This window comes from Papio anubis, chromosome 2, assembly GCF_008728515.1.
Source record: "Papio anubis isolate 15944 chromosome 2, Panubis1.0, whole genome shotgun sequence".
In the NCBI taxonomy this organism is placed as follows: Eukaryota; Metazoa; Chordata; class Mammalia; order Primates; family Cercopithecidae; genus Papio; species Papio anubis.
Genome location: NC_044977.1, coordinates 157,658,385 through 157,677,019, shown reverse-complemented (window position 1 = coordinate 157,677,019; position 18,635 = coordinate 157,658,385). Strand labels below are relative to the sequence as shown.

At 49.4% G+C, this 18,635-nt stretch overlaps 1 protein-coding gene across 1 annotated transcript in view; it reads right to left on the bottom strand.

The window, feature by feature from the left end:
• SLCO2A1 (solute carrier organic anion transporter family member 2A1) overlaps nucleotides 1-18,635 on the bottom strand; it is an 88,986-nt gene that overhangs the window by 10,747 nt on the left and 59,604 nt on the right. Inside the window, exons 4-10 of the mRNA XM_003895093.5 lie at nucleotides 11,483-11,710; nucleotides 10,191-10,289; nucleotides 8,038-8,174; nucleotides 5,745-5,823; nucleotides 5,035-5,199; nucleotides 3,759-3,948; nucleotides 1,609-1,774 (exon numbers count right to left, since the gene is read on the bottom strand). Coding sequence (XP_003895142.1) covers nucleotides 1,609-1,774; nucleotides 3,759-3,948; nucleotides 5,035-5,199; nucleotides 5,745-5,823; nucleotides 8,038-8,174; nucleotides 10,191-10,289; nucleotides 11,483-11,710 — 1,064 coding nt within the window. The remainder of the gene's footprint in view (nucleotides 1-1,608; nucleotides 1,775-3,758; nucleotides 3,949-5,034; nucleotides 5,200-5,744; nucleotides 5,824-8,037; nucleotides 8,175-10,190; nucleotides 10,290-11,482; nucleotides 11,711-18,635) is intronic.

The window sequence follows — 18,635 nt, the reverse complement described above, 5'->3', positions numbered from 1 at the left end:
GTGGTAACTATGCACCCTCTTCACTTGGCCCCTAGGAAACTCCAAAGTTAGTTATATACAATATGGCTATTACTCTCTTCAGTCTAGATTTTTTAAATAGAGACTTTTTTCTTTCTAATTTACTGGTTTTTTTCTTGATATTTTGCTAATGGATTTTTGTCTTGAGGTACGTATGCTGTTATGGGAAACTTGCCAAGATTATTTCTGGAAGTAGGTGACTCAGATGTAAGTTAACAAAGATAAGAAAACCACAGAAGCCAACACAACTGGAAGGCAACTCAAAGAGCATCTTGTCCAAGTTCCTTGTCCTTCCTCTGCCTGGGAGCCATGCTCCTTTGCCCACGGAGGTGGCAGTGGCAGCAGCCTTGCCCTGTCCTTTCAGAGGAGGTTGGTAACTAGGCACTAGCCTTGCGCATCTCCTCCATACAGGCTTAAGGGAATAAGGCATGTTCCTAGCTTACGTTAACTGCACAGTCTTCTCATTGCTCAGCAGTTCCTAAGCCTGGCCCGCCTGGCTCTGGCTCCTGCCTGCTCCCTGGCCAGCTGGGCGTGACACTCCTCCTGCAGCACCAAGCCTGGCCTTTTCTCTTCTTTCCTACAGCGTGCCCAGTACATTCATGCCCATGGGACTTGTACTTGCTGCTCCCTTTAGCTGGAATGCACTGCTCCTGGTGTGCATAGAATTCTGTTCTGATTGTTCAGTTCTAATGTCACCCCCTCCGGGAGGCCCCTGGGAACTCTCCATCCTATTAAGTCCTTCCATGGCATGGGTTACTTTCTAGAATTACCCTGTGTGTTTATTTGATAGAATGCACACTCCATGAGAACAGGGACCTTGTCTGATGGGTTCACTATCACATCCTCAGCACTCACGGCTGTGCCCAGTGTTCTGTTTATTGAATAACTAAACAAATGACTCAAGTCAGTTTGCTGCTGGCTGATCCTAGGAGGTGTGGAGCCACAGAAAAATGGACTGAACTTTGCCAAGCGAGTCCAGTGAATGGAGGCTGCCCAAGTGGAAGGCTGGTGGCCAGAAGATAAATGGCTTTGAATAGAAGTGCCCCAAACTGAGGCAGAGCCCTGCGTTCAAGTCCCAGGTCAGCCCGAAATAGCTGCATGACTTCAGGCCAGCCATGTGGCCACACCTGGGAGTTGAGGGGTTGAACCAAATGCCCTCAGCTACTGCTTCTGGCTCTACCCTTCCAGGTCCATGTCACAGAAGGCTAATGCCCTCAATTTATCTGGGCCACGGCCAGCCTGCAGGACCCAGAGATGCCCGTGAGGATCCCTCAGGATGGGGCTCCAAGGCCTCAGCTGAAGGAGTGCTTTGACTGGTTTCTGCTCTGAGCAGTTAGGCCTCAAGAATGTGAATTTGTTGGATGTCGGCCAGTCTTTAATTGACTGTGGGCTGTTGGCATCTGGTCATGACCTCAGGGGTAGGGAGGTAGAGAGAGGCTGGATGTGGCTCAGAGGAGGCCAGGATGCTGGTAATGAGTGTGTGTGTGGAGCCCCGCCTATCCTGGAGCCGAGAAACAGTCTTTGAGGGCATGCACTGAGCTCCGAGATCCTGTGGGGCTCCTCTTGCCTCTGGACCCTGGCTGCCCTTACCAATTGCTTGGAGGTTGCAGAGCTCATGTTGATGTTTCTGCAGCCAGCGTGGCAAGGGGAGAGGTACTCAATTCCATTGTCCCCACAGACCGGGTGGAAGATAGAATCTGGGCACGAGCAGTCCCTGCGGCAGGCAGGAGGCTGCGGATGTATAGAACTTGATGTGCTGCCAGCAAAAGAGGAAATGGGGAGTCAAACAAAGCAAGACCAAAGAAAAACCCTACCCTCCAGCCCAGTGTGAGTTCCTGGCCTGATGAGTGTGTCTGTGCATCTTTATTTATTTTGGGCCAGTGCCACCCTGGGATGTGGATTATGCCTGGTGGAGCCAACAGTGAATTTGCCACTGTTTAGTGGTCACGGCATCTCTCCATTTCTTCTGCCACTAGGAGCCCAAATCCACTAATTATGCGCTGGGAAGGCCTGAGTGGTGAATCCCCTGCCACAGTAGGGGTCAAGACAACCAACCAACCAGAAAGGGCAGCTGCAGTGGGCAGGTCACAGACAATATTTGCCTTCCCTCTTCTTCAGCCTGAAAAACAGTGGCTGGGACCACTGAGGCAATCCAGGATTTAGTTAGCTCTCTGTCTCCTGGCTTAATGTAGACCTTGCCTAGGTTACTGTATCCCCTTGAGCTTCAACCAGCGCTTTCACTGGTTGATCTCACTGTTCCCCGGTATCTGACATTCATGACCTTCTTCAGGGAGGGTTGGGAAAGGGGCTGACAAACCACTGTCCAGATATTTCACTAGTATAACTGTACAAATGAGAGTTCATCTCATGTGCCAGACGCTGTGCCCGGAGGCACATGCATAATCATCACAATGAGTCTACAGTGAATTACTCGCCCTCTGTGGATTAGAAAACCAAAGCTTAGAGAAGGTAAGTAACTCCCCCAACTAGTAAGGAGCACTGGCATAGAGTCCAGGCCTGTCTGAGGACAAAGCCGTGTGCTAAACTCCCAGTGGACGCTGCCAAAAGGCCCAAAGGCTTCTCGACTTTTCTCAGTCCACAGTCAGCCTGCAGAAGTGCCGTACAGACCAGGGGTGAGCTCCCTACCCCAAGCAACCCTCCCTTCCCTCAAACCCCTTCTCTCCTTCACCCACCAAAGACAGAGGAGGTCATTTCAAAGAAAAAAAAAATAGAGAAAATACCAGGGCTAAAAGGTACAGCATCTCCAAATGTTGCAACTTTATTAGGCAAAGTCTAAAAAAAAGCTTGTTGACAGGTGGCACCCGGGAAAAATAATAATAAAATGCCCCTTGCTTGGCTTCGTCCCCCTCACAGGGCTCTGAAGCTCTTCCTGAACATAAACCCCAAGTTAACACTGTGACTCATATCGCTGTCTGCAAACCCACAGGCAGACTTTACCTGCCCTCCTCCTCACCTGCCCTAAGTTTTCAAGTCTGCCATCACTCTCATTATTATTCTCCAGATCTTTTCAAGTCTCCTTTCATCTCTCTTCAGCAGCTCAATGAAACTGAAATTCTAGCCAGCACAGAGCTGATGCTAAACATAGCTTATTTCCTGGTTCCTGTGGCTCACAGCCCTACAAATTCATCCTGAAATCAAACAAATTAGTTTTTGGTGCTTCTTAAGAAAACAGAACTCTAACCCTGATTGCTGGTGGCCCAGTAAGAGCCTTTGATCTCTTCTCATAATGGAGCATACCATTCAAGACCTGATTTTCTAAGTTGCCACGTGAGAGATCAGATCAAAAGTGGGCAGGGTGGGGTGGCTCACGCCTGTAATTTCAGCACTTTGGGAGGCTGTGGCAGGCAGATCACTTGAGGTCAGGAGTTTATGACCAGCGTGGCCAACATGGTGAAACCCCACCTCAACTAAAAATACAAACATTAGCCGGGTGTGCTGGTACACACCTGTAAGGCCAGCTACTTGAGAGGCTGAGGCATGAGAACTGCTTGAACCTGGGAGAAACACTTGAACCTGGGAGGTGGAGTTTGCAGTGATCACGCCACTGCACTCCAGTCTGGGTGATGGAGCAAGACCAGAATCTGTCTAAAAAAAAAAAAAAAAAAAAAAATGTGTACAGCAGAGAAGAGAGTTGAGGAAGCAGGAAGGAAGATGTATAACAGCCAGATCTAGGCCCTGGCCTTAGCAAAGGGGATCTCTGTGCCCCTTATTCCCATTACCTAGGGGGGTAGACTTCGGCCACAGTTGGGGTGGAGCATCCCATGAAGAACAGAGGAACACAAAGGATCATGGAGATGGTGATGATGGTGGTAGCTACGCGGGGAATGGTTTGCAGAGAGAAAACAAAGCGCTTCATGAGGATTCCTCCAAACAGCATCCCCAAGGCTGCAGCAGGTAGGTTCACAGCACCTATAAGTGAAAAGAAGCAGGTGATCCAGGTGCACAGGCCTGGGACTGCATGTGGGCTACAAATAGTGAGCCGGATCACTGAGAAGGAAGCATGGTTTCAGGAAGGAACATTTGGTATGTTAAATTGTAATATAAATAGCTGACATTAATTGAGCATCTACTGCTTGCCAGGCACACCTAGAGAAATATCTTGAGACAGGATTGCCTTGCCTATACAAAGAATATAGAAGTGGGGTTCTTGTAGCTTAAGAGATGTGGGTTGAATATGCATTTCTTAAGCACCTTTCATTCCTTGGGGCCTCTTTGCATGGGACCACATGAGGTTAGCAACACGAGAGTGATGACCCCTATGTACCAGTCAGAGATGGAAGGCCTGAGGGGTAAAGTCACAGCCAAGGACCAGCCAGGGGGTACACGGGAGTCACCCTCAAATCTCATGCACTGATCACCTTGCCAACTCCATATGGTTAAACTCACCTGTGAGTTGGGCCCAGTGATTTCCTAGGGTACTTGGTGGGACCACATCTGTAGTTCTCAACACAGTTGAAAAAATACTAATGCTGGGCCCCACCTCCAGAGATTCTGGTTTCATTAGCCTGGGGTAGGGCTGGGCATCTGTGTTTTGTAAAGCTCTCCAGAGGAGCCTCTGGTGCAGCCTCGGTTGAGAATCACTAAACCATGTACTCTCTAACCAAAGCAAATATATTCAGGTCCCTGGAGAAGAAGAGAAAACCCAGGAGGCATTTTGTCTAACCTCAAATTCAACCTTCCCTCTTTTCCTGTGTTGTCCCTGATGGTGTCAGGGCCTTTGGGAAGCTGTCAGACTTCCAGCCCCTTTACAGGGAGGAAGGCAGCCCCCGGCCTCCACCCACTCCTGACTGGAAGGATAGGAGTCAGAAATCTGCCAAGAACTTTCTAGATTGCCAACCAGGAAAACTGTCCTTAAAATTCTTTCTCCTGGGCAGTCCTCCTCTGGCCCCTGCCTGTGTCCGGTCTGGCCTGCACCCATCCCTGAATGGATGGCTGGAGTGCCTGCCTCCTGGCCCAGGCAAGCCCTGTGGCTCCTACAGCACCCTCTGGACTCACCAATGAGGAAGTTGGCGTAGGCCGCTGAGGTGCCATACTGCTTCTCCAGGAACTTATTGAGGAAGGTGGAGAGGCCAGCAATGACGGAGGAGAAGGTGCACTGGGCCAGGACCACCAGCACGAAGAGTGGGTTCATCAGGAGCCTCAGAAAGATGCGGGGAAACTCTGTGAACAGACCGTCGTCAAGAGCCGGCTTCTGTGGCAGCCAGCATGGGGCACCCCTTCCTGCCCCCTCCTTCTGAGCAACTCTCTTTTCTAGGAAGGGGCAGAATCTGAGCACCAGGATGTTCTGTGACCAGTCTAGGGGCATACAGCCACTCGAGCCCCCTCTCCACATGCTCATAGTGCCTAAAAGAAACCAGGTGGCAGGCAGATAGAAATAGGACTAACACTGGAAACAGTCTCCTCACATGCCTGCCACCCCACAAGAAGGCAAGAGGGGAAGTGGGAGAAGAACATGGGACCAGACCGCGGGGTGGCCACGTGACTGATCCAGTGCAGTTTGGGTCTCCTGGTCCCTGCAAAGCAGTGGTCACCAGGATCCCTGGCAGAACTCCTGGGCTGCAGGCACACCTAGGGGATGGGCCAGTTACAGGCCATCTGCTCCTACTGCCCCTTACTACATACAATACCACAGGGGCTGGGGTCCCCTGGCCATTATCCTCTCCCTTGCACTGTGCCAGCCCACCCAGGGCTGCAGGGTCAGTTACGTTTAATGAAATCCACCAGGGAGCCTCTTGACTTGGCCTCCTCCAACTTCCTTGCTTCATCTGCTGTGGCAGGATTCCTCTGAAGGCAATAAAAGGGGTGAATGTTCATGGCTCAGGCTCACTGCAGCTACCCTTCCCTGGGCCCTTGAGTCTCTGGCCTTAGAGGCTCAAGGCTGGGCGGAGGTGAGCCGCCCCAGGCGTGTGTGCATGGGAGGGCATCCAGAGAATGCTCTCTTGAAGCAAACAACACCTGCATTTCCGTGAGCCCGGTGTTTTGGCCGACAATCAAAACACATCTATGTCAATGCCTCCCACGATACCTGTGGGCATATTATTTCATATCTAACTTTCCCATGACTGTTGCCAAAGGTGTCTTCCTGGACCCCACTCCTCGCCCCCATCTGTCATGGCTACACTTCTCCCCTACGCTCAGATTCCAGGGGATACTGGCTTCTGGGATACTCTGGTCTAGAATGCCATCTGTTTCCAGTCCCACCCTCCTCCCACTTTCTATCTCCTCTCTGGGATTCTTGCTTCCTCCTGAGCCTAAAGGTGAGTGCTGCTCAAGGCTCTGTCCTAAACCTTTACCTGCACTTTCTTGGGTATACTACCCCAGGGAACCTTCGTACCTCTTCTGACCTTGTCAGCTCCAGCTTAAGGCCCTGCAGCTCTGAACTACCTTTCAGATGTGAGGCCCCTGGGCTCTGACAGCATTAGGATCCTGCGGGAACTCATCGCCAGGAATAGGCTCTCCCATTCACTGAGCGCTTACTCCCTGCTGGGCCCGTGCCCAGTATTCACAAGCTTTGTCTCATTCCTCACAACTCCTTCCCATATCGCTACTCTAATTAGCTGGAGCACTGTAAAGAAGAGGAAGCTTAGGAACAAAGAAACTTGGCAAAGATGACTCAGCTAGTTTATTGCTTTTTAATTTTTTTAATTAGTTTTTTAGAGGCAGGGTCTCACTCTGTCACCCAGGCTGGTGTGCAGTGGTGCAGTCATAGCTCACTGCAGTCTTGAACTCCTGGGCTCAAGTGATTCTCCCACCTCAGCCTCCCAAGTAGGTGGGACTACATGCACTCAACACCATGCCCAGCTAAGTTTTTTAAATAATTTTTTTTTTGTAGAGATGGGGTCTTGCTATGTTGCCCAGGGTGGTCTTGAACTTCATTCCTTCCCTACCCACCAATCTCAACCTGGGCTCAAGCAATCCTCCTGCCTTGGCCTCCTAAAGTGTGAGATTACACACCTGGCCAACTCAGCTGGTTTATAAGTAGAAGAGCTGCATTCAAACCCTGCCTGACCCCAGCACCTGCATGATGTGCAGCCAACCTCTGAAATTCTTCCCTAAGATAAGCTGAGGTCCTCCCACCCCTGCCCCTCTTCCCCCGGCTGGGCCTAGATTTTATATACCTCATTGTCAAACATTGAGCTCTATTTGGGGGCTTGAAGCCTGGGCATAAACTTTAGCTCCTTCTTCTCCTCCAAGCCAGCTTACTGCTGAGCCCTTCTGGGCATCCACCCTAGGAATGTCTATCCTTATCCTTGCCCTGTCCCAGCTCTCCGACAACCATTGCTGCATTCCCCATCTCTCACCTGGTCTCTGCACTGGCCTCTTCAGATCTCCAGCCTCCATTCCTTCCCTACCCTCTAAACTCAACCTAGCTGCCATATTGCCACCCAAGTAGCCACCCAGTCACTGCAGTGCCCCAGAACTTCATGAAATTAGAACAATCTTTAGACCCTTCAGCTTGACATCAAGCCCCTACCCAGACTTCTCTTCCTTGCTCTCCATTCTCATCCTGCCCTCATTCCTTTCCCCAGTAGGTATGACGAAGATGCTCAGAAGGTCCCCTGCTCAAAATATGCTCCAATCTCAGCCACCCTCATACTCTTCAATGCTAGAAATCCCTCAGTTTTTCAGGTTCAAACACTGATAGGCCCTATTAAATGTAAAAGTTGACTATACCAGGTCGCAGACTTGGCTATTATTGGCTCTTAATTCTTTAGCTCAATTTAGATAAGCTCAGTGTTTCCCAAACTGTTCCCTGGAGGTCTCCTGACCCTCGAGATGCTAACATGGTAAGGGAACATGGAGGAGATACCACCTTTTGGAAATTCACCAACACCCTCACCTCTCAAAGCCTCTGGGAAGTCCTGCATCATGAAATTTGTTTAGATTTCACCCTGGATTTGCTTAACATGCTGTAGCTTTTTAGCTCTGTTTATTTTCTACCCCCACATCCCTTTCTTAAACTCCAATAGGTAGAGTCATGGGCTCTTGGAACCTTACCTTTGCTCCTAGGGGCATTACTCGAGGGAAGAAAAAAAAGGGGAAAGACGTGAGAACCAAGAAGACTGAAGAAATAAGCAGGCCTAGCCACCAGGCTCCAATCCATCGGGGGTCGCCCGGGACCAAGTTAACTGCAGCTGAAGAGAAACCAAAGGGTGCAAGTGTTTGTTGAATGCGTGATCTCACCTTACTGGAAACAGAACCTCTGATCAGAGGGAGTTTTACTGATTTTCTTCCCAGGATGGAGAAGAGGCAAGCCATGAGCTAGATTCTTGGTCAAAACAGCATTCCCTCTCCCAGCTATTGGTCTTCCCAGAGGACCAGGGCCACTGCACATGAAGCAGAGCATCAGAAAATCCCTGGGCAGGAGGGAGCAGTACCTTCACCTCCTTATTCAACTCCCAGCCCGTGGTAGGAGTAGTGAAGAAGGGAGCTGACTCTCACTCACAAGGGCACACCATGGGCCAGACCCTAGACCACGTGCTTTCCATCTGTTTTCCACTGGGTTCTTCTAGCAAGTCTGCCCACTTCTCACCAGTCAAGAAACTGAGGATAGAAGGGGTTAAGTCCCTTGCCTCAGGTTAAGGCTAGTATGTGCCATTTCATTGGTCAATTTCAAACCTATGTCTTCCTGATACGCAAACCTGCCCTCTTAACCATTAAACTACTGCCTCCCAACTTTATGGATCCCTAACAAAGGAGGCCCCATAATCCTTAGAAGCCTAAAGAAACAGCCATCAACTGTGTGAGCTGCCTGGCTTCCAAAGGAGCAGCTTTCTCTTGGCAATTCTCTTGCACACGTGTAAAAGTCTGCCATTGTGTTTCTCTGGGTAAAGAAACTATCCAGGCATAAACGGAAGGAGAAGGTGGCAGAACGGTTCAGTCAAATCATGACAAGCATCCCTGGGCACTGCCCTGAGTGGACTGGGCGCTCAGTAGCTGGTCTCTTTGGACAACCAAGAGCCAGGAACCAATTCGGGAAGTGCCAGCAAAAGGACAGAGATGGCTTGATTCTGAGATATAAGACACCCCCCTGGCTTTCCACTTTCATTTGAAGTACAGCCAAATGACACCCTGCAGATGGCACTGTGGTCTGACAGTCCTAGGGATGGGAGTCTAGGCTCCGGCAGCATGGTTGCAACTAGCACCTGCCAGATATCTGTGACCTGACCTGTGTGCAGGGCACTGGTGTGGGTGCTCTTCCTGGAGTCTGGCTCAGTCCTGCCTTTCAGCCATGGCTCCAGCTGAGCTGGAACTTTGTATCCCACCCACACACTCGCCACACTCTCCACCCTACAGCACTTTGCCTGTCCCTCTGTTATGGTGCTGACCTTCCCCGTCTTGTGGGAGACTGGGTAGTGTGGGACATGCTCACAAAGGCAGGAAGCCCTTGCTTGATTCATCCTGGGGCTGGCTCCCTGAATGGTTATCGCAGAACTTATGCCAGTGTCTAGGGACTATATCTTCTCATCCATACCACTTGTTGAAGAATACAAACTCATACTGTTGACTTCTTAATATACCTCAGGCTTGTTCTGATCTTTACAACTTTATTTTACTTATTAGCTCCATTTTACAGATGAGGAAGCTGAGGCACAGAAAGACAAAGTCACTTGCCTAAGATCACTTGGCTAGTAGGAGATGGAACCAGGCTGAGACCCAGGCAGTCCCATTCCAGCACCCACACAGTCAAACACCATGTTATACCCTCTGGATGTGAGTCATCATCCATGTGTATATTTTATATGGTGTTTCTTTTTTTCCTCAAAAGAGCTCTTATTAAATCTTGTTTCTTTTTAAAAAAATAACCAGCAATATCCTAGAATCAAAGAACCATAGGAATATTTTTAACGCCACCACCAACATGGGCGCTGTGGTGGCAACACCTGAGGTCCTGCCCTAGGTCTCCAAACTTCTTAAGGACAGAAAGTGAGTTCGCTTCAGCAGGTTGTTCCCCACAGTAGCCAGCGTGGGCCCTGAGAGGAGGCGCACACTGTCTGCTCCTAGCTGTCCGAGGGACTGCAGGGATGAATGAGGACGTGGCAGAGCACATCTGGATCTGAAGCTTCATTCTCTGTTCTGATTGAATGAGGGGGCCAGGAGCTGCTTTATTGAGCTGGGGATGGGAGTGGGTATCCTCTGCACACACTCACCTGTGTTGACTCTGCCGTAGTCCACATAGATCTGCAGCATGACAGAGCCCAGCAGGTACCCGAAAGCCGGTCCAAATACAGAGATGGCAAATAAGATGGCTGAAAATGGAAGTAAGGGGAAGGAGACTGAGAGAAATGGAGAGAGTCTGGCCGTGGGAGCTCCCAAGCTGAGGGAGAGCCTTGAGATGTCACTCCATCTGTCCCCAAGCCTGATAAGCCCACACCTATGGCATCTCCCACCAGCAAGGCCAGAACACTCAAGATTCCAAGACATATAGAACCAAGGCTATTTCTACCTCCAGCCAACTTCCAAAGAGACCTGCTTGCCCGGAAGGAAACAGGCTCCAAGGCATTTAAAAATACCAGGTGATGCTCCCTGTGGGTACAATGCTGGGGGCCCTCGGATGAGCTTATGGTGCCACAGAGCCTGTGGAGGTGGTCTGTCTCGTCTGGAGTATAGGCCCTGAGGATGCTCAAAGTGGCTTTTTCTATTTATTTTATTTTTTTTTTTTTAGGTGGAGTTTCACTCTTGTTGCCCAGGCTGGAGTGCAATGGTACAATCTTGGCTCACTGCAACCTCTGCCTCCAGGGTTCAAGTGATTCTCCTGCCTCAGCATCCCAAGTAGCTGGGATCACAGGTGTGTGCCACCATGCCCAGCTAATTTTGTATTTTAACTAGAGACGGGTTTCTCCATGTTGATCAGGCTGGTCTCGAACTCCCGGCCTCAGGTAATCCACCTGCCTCGGCCTCCCAAAGTGCTGGGATTAGAGGCGTGAGCCACCATTTCCAGCCCAAAGTGGCTTGTTCTAAGGGAAGGATTTGGGCATTCACATGGTCATCTGCTATCTGCTTTGCATGGGCTTCTTTGAGGCCAACCTTCCCCTAAGTGGATGTCTCAGAGAAGACATGTGTGTCCTGGCCTGTGCCTGGAGGACTAGACAGCAACAGTAGCTGCTGTTGGTTTAGGGTCTGTCCAGTGCCCAACACCAGCTAAGTGGTTACATACGCCATCTCATGTATCCCACAGTCATCCAGTGCATGGATAATATCAGCTTCATTCTAGAGGTGAGAAACCTGGGGCCCTGGGGTTCAGCCACTTGCCTCAGATCACATAGCTGGGAGGTAATAGAGCTGACATTCAAACCAAATCTGTCTGATCTCCAGGCCTTTGAATTCATTTGCTGGTTGTAAGCAAAGAGGGTGGGACCTCAGTTTAGTCCCCCAGGGCCTCATCAAGTACTATATCAGGACCTCACCCCTCCCCAAAGCCCTCTTCAAACCGGTGACTCACAGATGTACAGGGGCGAGTTGCTGGGCTCTGAGAAGTCGTCCACATAGGAGATCCCAAATGGCTGAATAGGCACTGTCCCGATGCCAGCCAGCAGCTGGGCAACCACCATCAGGCCCCACATGCTGCTGGTCTCCTTCTGGGGGTTCTGGGTGGTGCTGTGGCACTTACTGGGAGGCAGGTCCTGCCAATGCTTCTGGCAGAGCTCAGCCTGCAAGTGGCTGTTGTTTCCTGCAACGAGAGTGCTTGCTGGTCTCCAGGTTCCATCGGCTGGCCTCTAAACCTGGCCTTTCTCCCAGGCCCCTTGGGGAAGGACCAACTCTGGCCAGAGGCTGTGCTAGCAAACAGGACATGGCCCCTAAGGATCACGTCCTTCTGTCTGGCCAGCAGGAGGGACTCTAGAAACTAAGGTGAGAGAGAGGTAGAATGTGGGCTCCCCGGCACCAGGAGCTGCTGTTTCTCAGGTGGAGAGGAATCTTGTTCTCGTGAATGTCCATGCCTTCTCCTCCATGGGCACTGGTGGGCAGCGAGCACGGAGAGGCCAGTACCTTCATCCATGGAGGAAAGGGGCACCCAGCTGGAAAAGGGGGTTCCAGGGTCAAAGCCCAGGACCGTGGGCCTCCAGCACCCTGTGTTCAGCCCTGGGGCTCTGGGCCTCCAGGGTTCTTTTCAGCAGGACAGAGGTTTTCAGCAGGACAGAGGTTATGCTGTTGCACCGGGTTGGTGTCACCTATAACCTGGGTTGCATCCCTGGTTGTGACTCCCAGAGCCTTTACTTCTTAGTGAACCCAGCACCAAGTCACACTGGAAGACCTACTGCCAAAGACATTTAATATCCTTGCCATTCTGGGGAAGCTCCCGGAACTTCTGATGCTGGAGGGGCTTTAAGACCCTCTAGTTCAACCTCTCATATTACAGGTGGGGAAGGTGAGGCTGCTTCTTGAAGCCCTTCTGTGAGGGTCCCAGACACCCTGGGTGAGGCCTGTGGGCACTGTGGTTCCTGTGGCTGTGGCCCTTGCCAGGCTGGGCTGCCGCTTCCACGCGTCTGTTTTTAATTTGGCCCACACCAAGCGATTAGCATTGTCAGCTCTCCAAAGCCTTAGGGGTTCTTGAGGGCTCCTCTCCACGAGATCCCCTTTTCCTCTCTCATTCAGGCTAATGGAAACCGCTGACATCACTGATCTCACTCACTTAACACTCATGGGATTCTGTTTAATTCTCACTTGTGCTGCCCTGAGCTAGGTGAGCCTAAGTCCCACAGAGAGGAAAACCGAGCGCCATAGACTAGCCCTGCTCCTCACACTGGACTGTGCCAGTGCTGTTGGGCTCAGGGCTGCCCTGGATGGTGGGGCTGGGGAGAGGGGTCTGTGCTCTTCATTGCCCTTTCCCCTCTCCCCAGTCGCACACCCCTCGCCCAGCCTGGCCCCACTGTTGTCTGCCCTCTACATGGTGTCTATGCAGGACACATTTGAAAGTTGCTGTCATGGGAGCTCCCCCATCAGTCAGGGAAGCCTGTCCCAGGAAAAGGAAAGGAAACCAAGGCGTCTGTTTGGTCAGGGTCATCTAGACCTTCAAGAGCTGTGTTCATGGAAGGAAGCATCCAGGCAAGCAGCCAGGGACTGTGGTCAGGGTCCCTCTGTACCTCCCTCTTCCCACTCCATGTTCATTATCCTGCCTTTCAATGGCAGAATTCAAATAGAGTGGCCCGACCACATGATGACATAATATGCAACCTTTTAGAATTAGGGTGAAAATATAGCCTTTTTTTTTTTTACATGGAAAGACAGCTGGAACTGCTTATTAGAATAAAAAAATAGTAACTAGTAGTTTGGAGAAGAATATGTTCCCTAATTTATAAAACGTTTGTGGACTACTTGAATATGCAGAGAAAACCTCTGGAAGACGAAGGCTTTCTCTGGGTAACGAGACTGTCCTGATTGGCTTTCTTTGGGTAATGAGACTGTGCTGATCGGCTTTCTCTGGGTAACGAGACTGTGCTGATCTTTTTTTATTTGCCTCATTTTGTGGGGAAAAGAAAGAGAGATCAGCCTGTTACAGTGTCTATATAGAAAGAAGTAGACATAAGAGACTCCATTTTGTTCTGTATTTGAGATGCTGTTAATCTGTGACCCTACCCCCAACCTTGTCCTTGCAAGAGACATGTGCAGTGGTGACTCAAGGCTTAATGGATTTTGGGCTCTGCAGGATGTGCTTTGTTAAACAAGTGCCTGAAGGCAGCTTGCTGGTTAAAAATCCTGCCCGTCCCTGGGCAATGGAACATCTTGGTGTAAAACCCGATTGTACGCTCTGTTTACTGAGATAGGAGAAAACCGCCTTACGGCATAAGGTGGGACTTGCTGGCGGGACTTGCTGGCGCAATGCTGCTAAAAGGTTTATGGAGATGTTTGCATATGCATATCAAGGCACAGCATTTTCCTTTGAACTTATTCATATCACAGAGATCTTTATCCATATGTCTTACTGCTAATTTTCTCCCTTCGATGATCCTATTGTCCTGCCACTCCCTTATCTTTAAGATGGTAAAGATAATTATCAATAAATACTAAGGGAACTCAGAGACCGGTGCTGGCGTGGGTCCTCTGTATGGTGAGCGCCGGTCCCCTGGGCCCACTTTTTCTTTCTCTATACTTTGTCTCTGTGTCTCATTTCTTTTCTCAAGTCTCTCGTTCCACCTAACGAGAAACGCCCACAGGTGTGGAGGGGTAGGCCACCCCTTCATCATTTATTTTGTAATTTGTCTGAAATGAACACATGATACTTTTGAAATTCAAAGTTTTTGTAAATAAATATGTCCAAAGCTTAACAACGTCTCTCCCATTTCTTCTTTGTCCCATTCCCATTGCCCTTCTTTCTGCTCTAGGCTCTAGGCCTGCAACAGTGGAGCTGAGTCTCTGCCCACCCCCACCAACTACAACCCACCGCTGACGTCACCAGTCTCACTCACTTAACACTGATGACATTCAGTTTAATTCTCACTTGTGCTGCCCTGAGCTAGGTGAGCCTAAGTCCCACCACACCCCACCACCACCTCTCCCCTGTGGAGTGTTGGGCCTCTCTCTGATTGACAGGCTCTACGGTAGAGACCCAAGTCCAAGCACCAGAGATGTCAAAGCCCCATGTACTACTGGGCCAGGCCCTGTGCCAAGGTTGTGATGTATGTGGTCTCCTGCCCACAGGGGTTATTGTGAGCAGGAGACTACATTAGACCATACCTAAGCGGCTGGTTTGGGGGTAAAGCTGGGATCCAAACCTGCATATGTCTGACTCAAAGTCCAAACTGAAATCAAGTCTGATGGCAATACAGAACACACATTTTTCAGGGATGGAAGAACACGGCATGGGAAGATGTCCTCCATCCCTAGCCACCTTCAGACATAGGAGCTCTCTGACCTCTGTAGGTGGCTGGGATCTTACACCTACTTCCTGTCAGGAAACGGGCTGGCTGCTGGGATGTGTGCTAGAATCTGGGACAATAAGATGAAATAAACACAGTACAGGGAGTTAAGAAATTGGCTTTATCCCTAGGTAAGATAAAAATTGGTTTTATCCCTATGTATTCTTGAGCAAGTTTCTAAATTTCTCTGAGGCTTAGTTTCCCATGGCGTAGTGGCTAGATAGAAAGATTGTCTGTGTCATTAAAGAGGTAGAAGACTATGGTTCCAAAAAGAGACCCAAGCATGAGGAGTCAGACCCTGCCAGTCCCACAGCAGGTCTAGTGGCTGTGTCTGCCATTTTGAAAGAAGGCTTGTGCAGCTCAGTGATGCTGCAAGGGTCCTGAAGCACAGAATTGTAAAATGCTCCTGCTGAAAGACCACAGGGGCTGTCTGGCCCACCCTCCCACTCAGGAATCCTTGTATCAGATGGACTATTTCCAACACCCAGAACTGGGTGTGGCGCTGGCCGACTCCTGCGAATCCCAGGGTGAGGTCAGGGTGGCGCTGAGTGGGTAAGGCTAATAGATGTTGGAAAGCCTGGACTGGGAGTCTGGGACCCAGATTCCTCTGACCCTGAATTCGTGGCTCTCTATGTGGTGATTTTGACTTTGAAAGATCTCAGAGGATTCCAGGGAGGGACCAAGCACAGCAGAGGGTGAAAGGCCGCTGGTGGATCTAGTGGGCAGAGTGTTAGGCTCACTGGTCACTCTCCCAGGGCAGCAGCCAGACAGGACACCTGGGGCTGCTGCCCCAGGTGGATAAGGGTTTACATGCACAGGCTATGCTGGCCTTTGGAAGGAGTGAGGGACAGGTAACATGGCTCCATGCTCTTCTCAAGACCAAATAGGCAAGTAGGAGAAAGACAGCTAAGCCAGCTGCTCAGCTTGGGAAGTGTTCAAGCACTTTTACAAACCCATCTTACTTGGCATGGCCAACTGACTCAACACGGCTGTGCAGTCACTCAAAGAAATCAACATGCACACTTCTCTGCTAACTTCTCTGTGCCAACTTTGACCAAACTGATGCATTTCTGAAGGACCAACATATACTTTGCATCCATAAATAAAAGGGCTGCTGCCACATTTCCAAGTGGGTATTTGTTTCTGAAGATTCAAACAAATCTTGGGTACACTGTGTATGGAGAAATGAACAAAGTCTGGATTCCCTAAAACCTCAGGCTGTTGTCATTCACAAGTGTGCTGGGCTGAGCCATTCCCCTCGGTGTGACAGTGGCTCTCTGTGGCACATTGTCTCATAGGCTTCGGGGTGGCAGGACCAAGTCTAAGTTATATGGGAGCACGGTTTAAAGCCAATCACAATACCTGGAAAGACATGGAAAGAATCAGCCTCTGTTCCCAGTTCAGCCACTGAAGGACCATGCCTAGATGCCTAGGTCTGAGCGGCTGTCCCCTCAGCAGCAGTGTGATACCCGCGTCACAGGGGAAAAGGAGAACGTGGAGTCCTAAAAAGGACCTGGACCCAGTTTCATTCATTCTTCAGTCACTCAGTTATTTGGTTGATAGTGGTGGGTGGGCACTCTGCTTGGGTGGGAGATGTGGGTATGACTGAGAGGCACAGGCACTGCCCTAACAAACCCTTTGGTCCACTGTGGCACCCAGAGCATCAAAAAAGCAACCATACTGTTGCTTTATCAAATCAAAACTACAATGAGGTATCACTTCATACCCATCAGGATGGCTATTACCAAAAAAAAAAAAAAAAAAAAAAAAAAAAAAAAACCAAACAAGTGTTGGCAAGGGTGTGCAGCAATTAGAACCCTGTGTATTGCTAGTGAGAATGTAAAATGGTGTAGCCAACGTGGGAAGCAGAAGGGTGGTTCCTCAAAAACTTAAAAACAGAATCATCAACGCTGGGCGTGGTGGCTCACACCTGTAATCCCAACACTTTGGGAGCCAAGGGGGAAGATTGCTTAAGCCCAGGAGTTCGAGACCAGCCTGGGTAACATGGCAAAACCCTGTCTCTACTAAAAATACAAAAAATTAGCTGGGCATGGTGGTGTGTGCCTGTAGTCCTAGCTACTTGGGAGGCTGAGGTGAGAGGTTGGCTTCAACCCAGGAGGCAGAGGCTGCAGTGAGCTGAGATCGTGCCACTGCCTGGGTGACAGAGTGAGACCTTGTCTCAAAAAAAATAAATATTAGTAAAAATAGAATCATCATATGATCTGGCAATTCTACTTCTGAATATATACCCCCAAACATTGAAAGCAAGGACTGAAAGAGATATTTGTACCCCCATATTCAGAGCACTATATTCCTGATAGCTAAAAGGTAGAAACAGCCCAAATATGCATCAACAGATGAATGGGTAAACAAAATGTTGTATATGCAATGGAATATTATACAGCTGTAAAAAGGAAGAGAATCCTGACACGTACTACAGCACAGATGAGCTTTGAGGACATTAATGCTAAGTGAAATACACCAGACACAGAACGACAAATGCTGTGTGATTTCACTGAGATGAGGGATCTAAGAAGTCAAATTCATAGAAACAGAAAGTAGAATGGTGGTTGCCAGGGACTGGGGGAGAAGGGAATGAAGAGTTAGTGTGTAACAGATACAGAATTTCAGTTTGAGAAGATGAAAAAGTTCTAGGGGGGGATGATGATGATAGTTGCACAGCATTGTGAATGTACTTAATGCCACTGAACTATACACTTAAAAGTGGTTAAACAATAATCTTTATGGTATATATATTTTGCCACAATTTAAAAATATTGCCCAGGACATGTGAAGCTGGGACAGAGTGCCAGGGAGCATAAGAGAGAGGCAGCAGACCCAGTGTTGTAGGAGAGAACATTCTAGAAAAGGTTTCTGGAGAAAGTGGCCTCTGAACTGAGAAGAATCGACGGGCATAGATAGAAGATAAGGGTAGGGATCAGGGAGGTATGGAGGAGAGAAAGAGTGTGTGGAAGGGCTCAGAGGTGGGGGTGGTACATTCCACAACATGAATAAAGTTCAGTGAGGCTGGCGCTCAAATACAAGCCCTCCAAGGTGAGGCCTGGCTGCCCTTGGAGAGCTTGTGCATGATGGGAAGGGGCCTGGATTGTATCCTAAGGAAAATGCCAGAAGGGTGAAGATTATGAGGGGGCAGTGCAATGAACACACCAGAGGGCTTAGGAGTAATGTGCAAGGCCCTGTCAACTGAGACAGATAAGGACGGGGGTTGATTCCATCAAGAAGCAGCTGTGCATAGTATGAGAGGCAGGGCTTAGTGGCTGCGAGGATGATGAATGCATAGTCCAGAGGGTGTGTGCGTAGACAGACAAGGCCAGGCTGCTGTAGGAGAACAGGGGCGTGACGTGAGAAACATCACCGGGGAAAGAAAGGGCCAGAGAATGTGTGGGTTTTTTGAATGCTAGTTCTTGATTCTACTGATTCTCATTAATTTACTTAATACAGATTTATTTGAACATTGTTGCTGACTTGACTAGCAAAATCATTTTTTGCAAGATATTTAATGGTCATCAAAGATGGTAAACACATTGAAGGACTTATTAAGTCTTCATACGGCATGTTGCCTGCTGCACCAAGGCCACAAAAATCCTCATGAAGTTCATCTCATGCGGTGTTCAGGAGATGAAACTTTCTGGGGGTTGTTTAACTGTTACCACTAACTTTAAAAATGTTGGATTACATGTCAGAAACTGCCTTTATTAAAATACGTATTTAAAAATAATC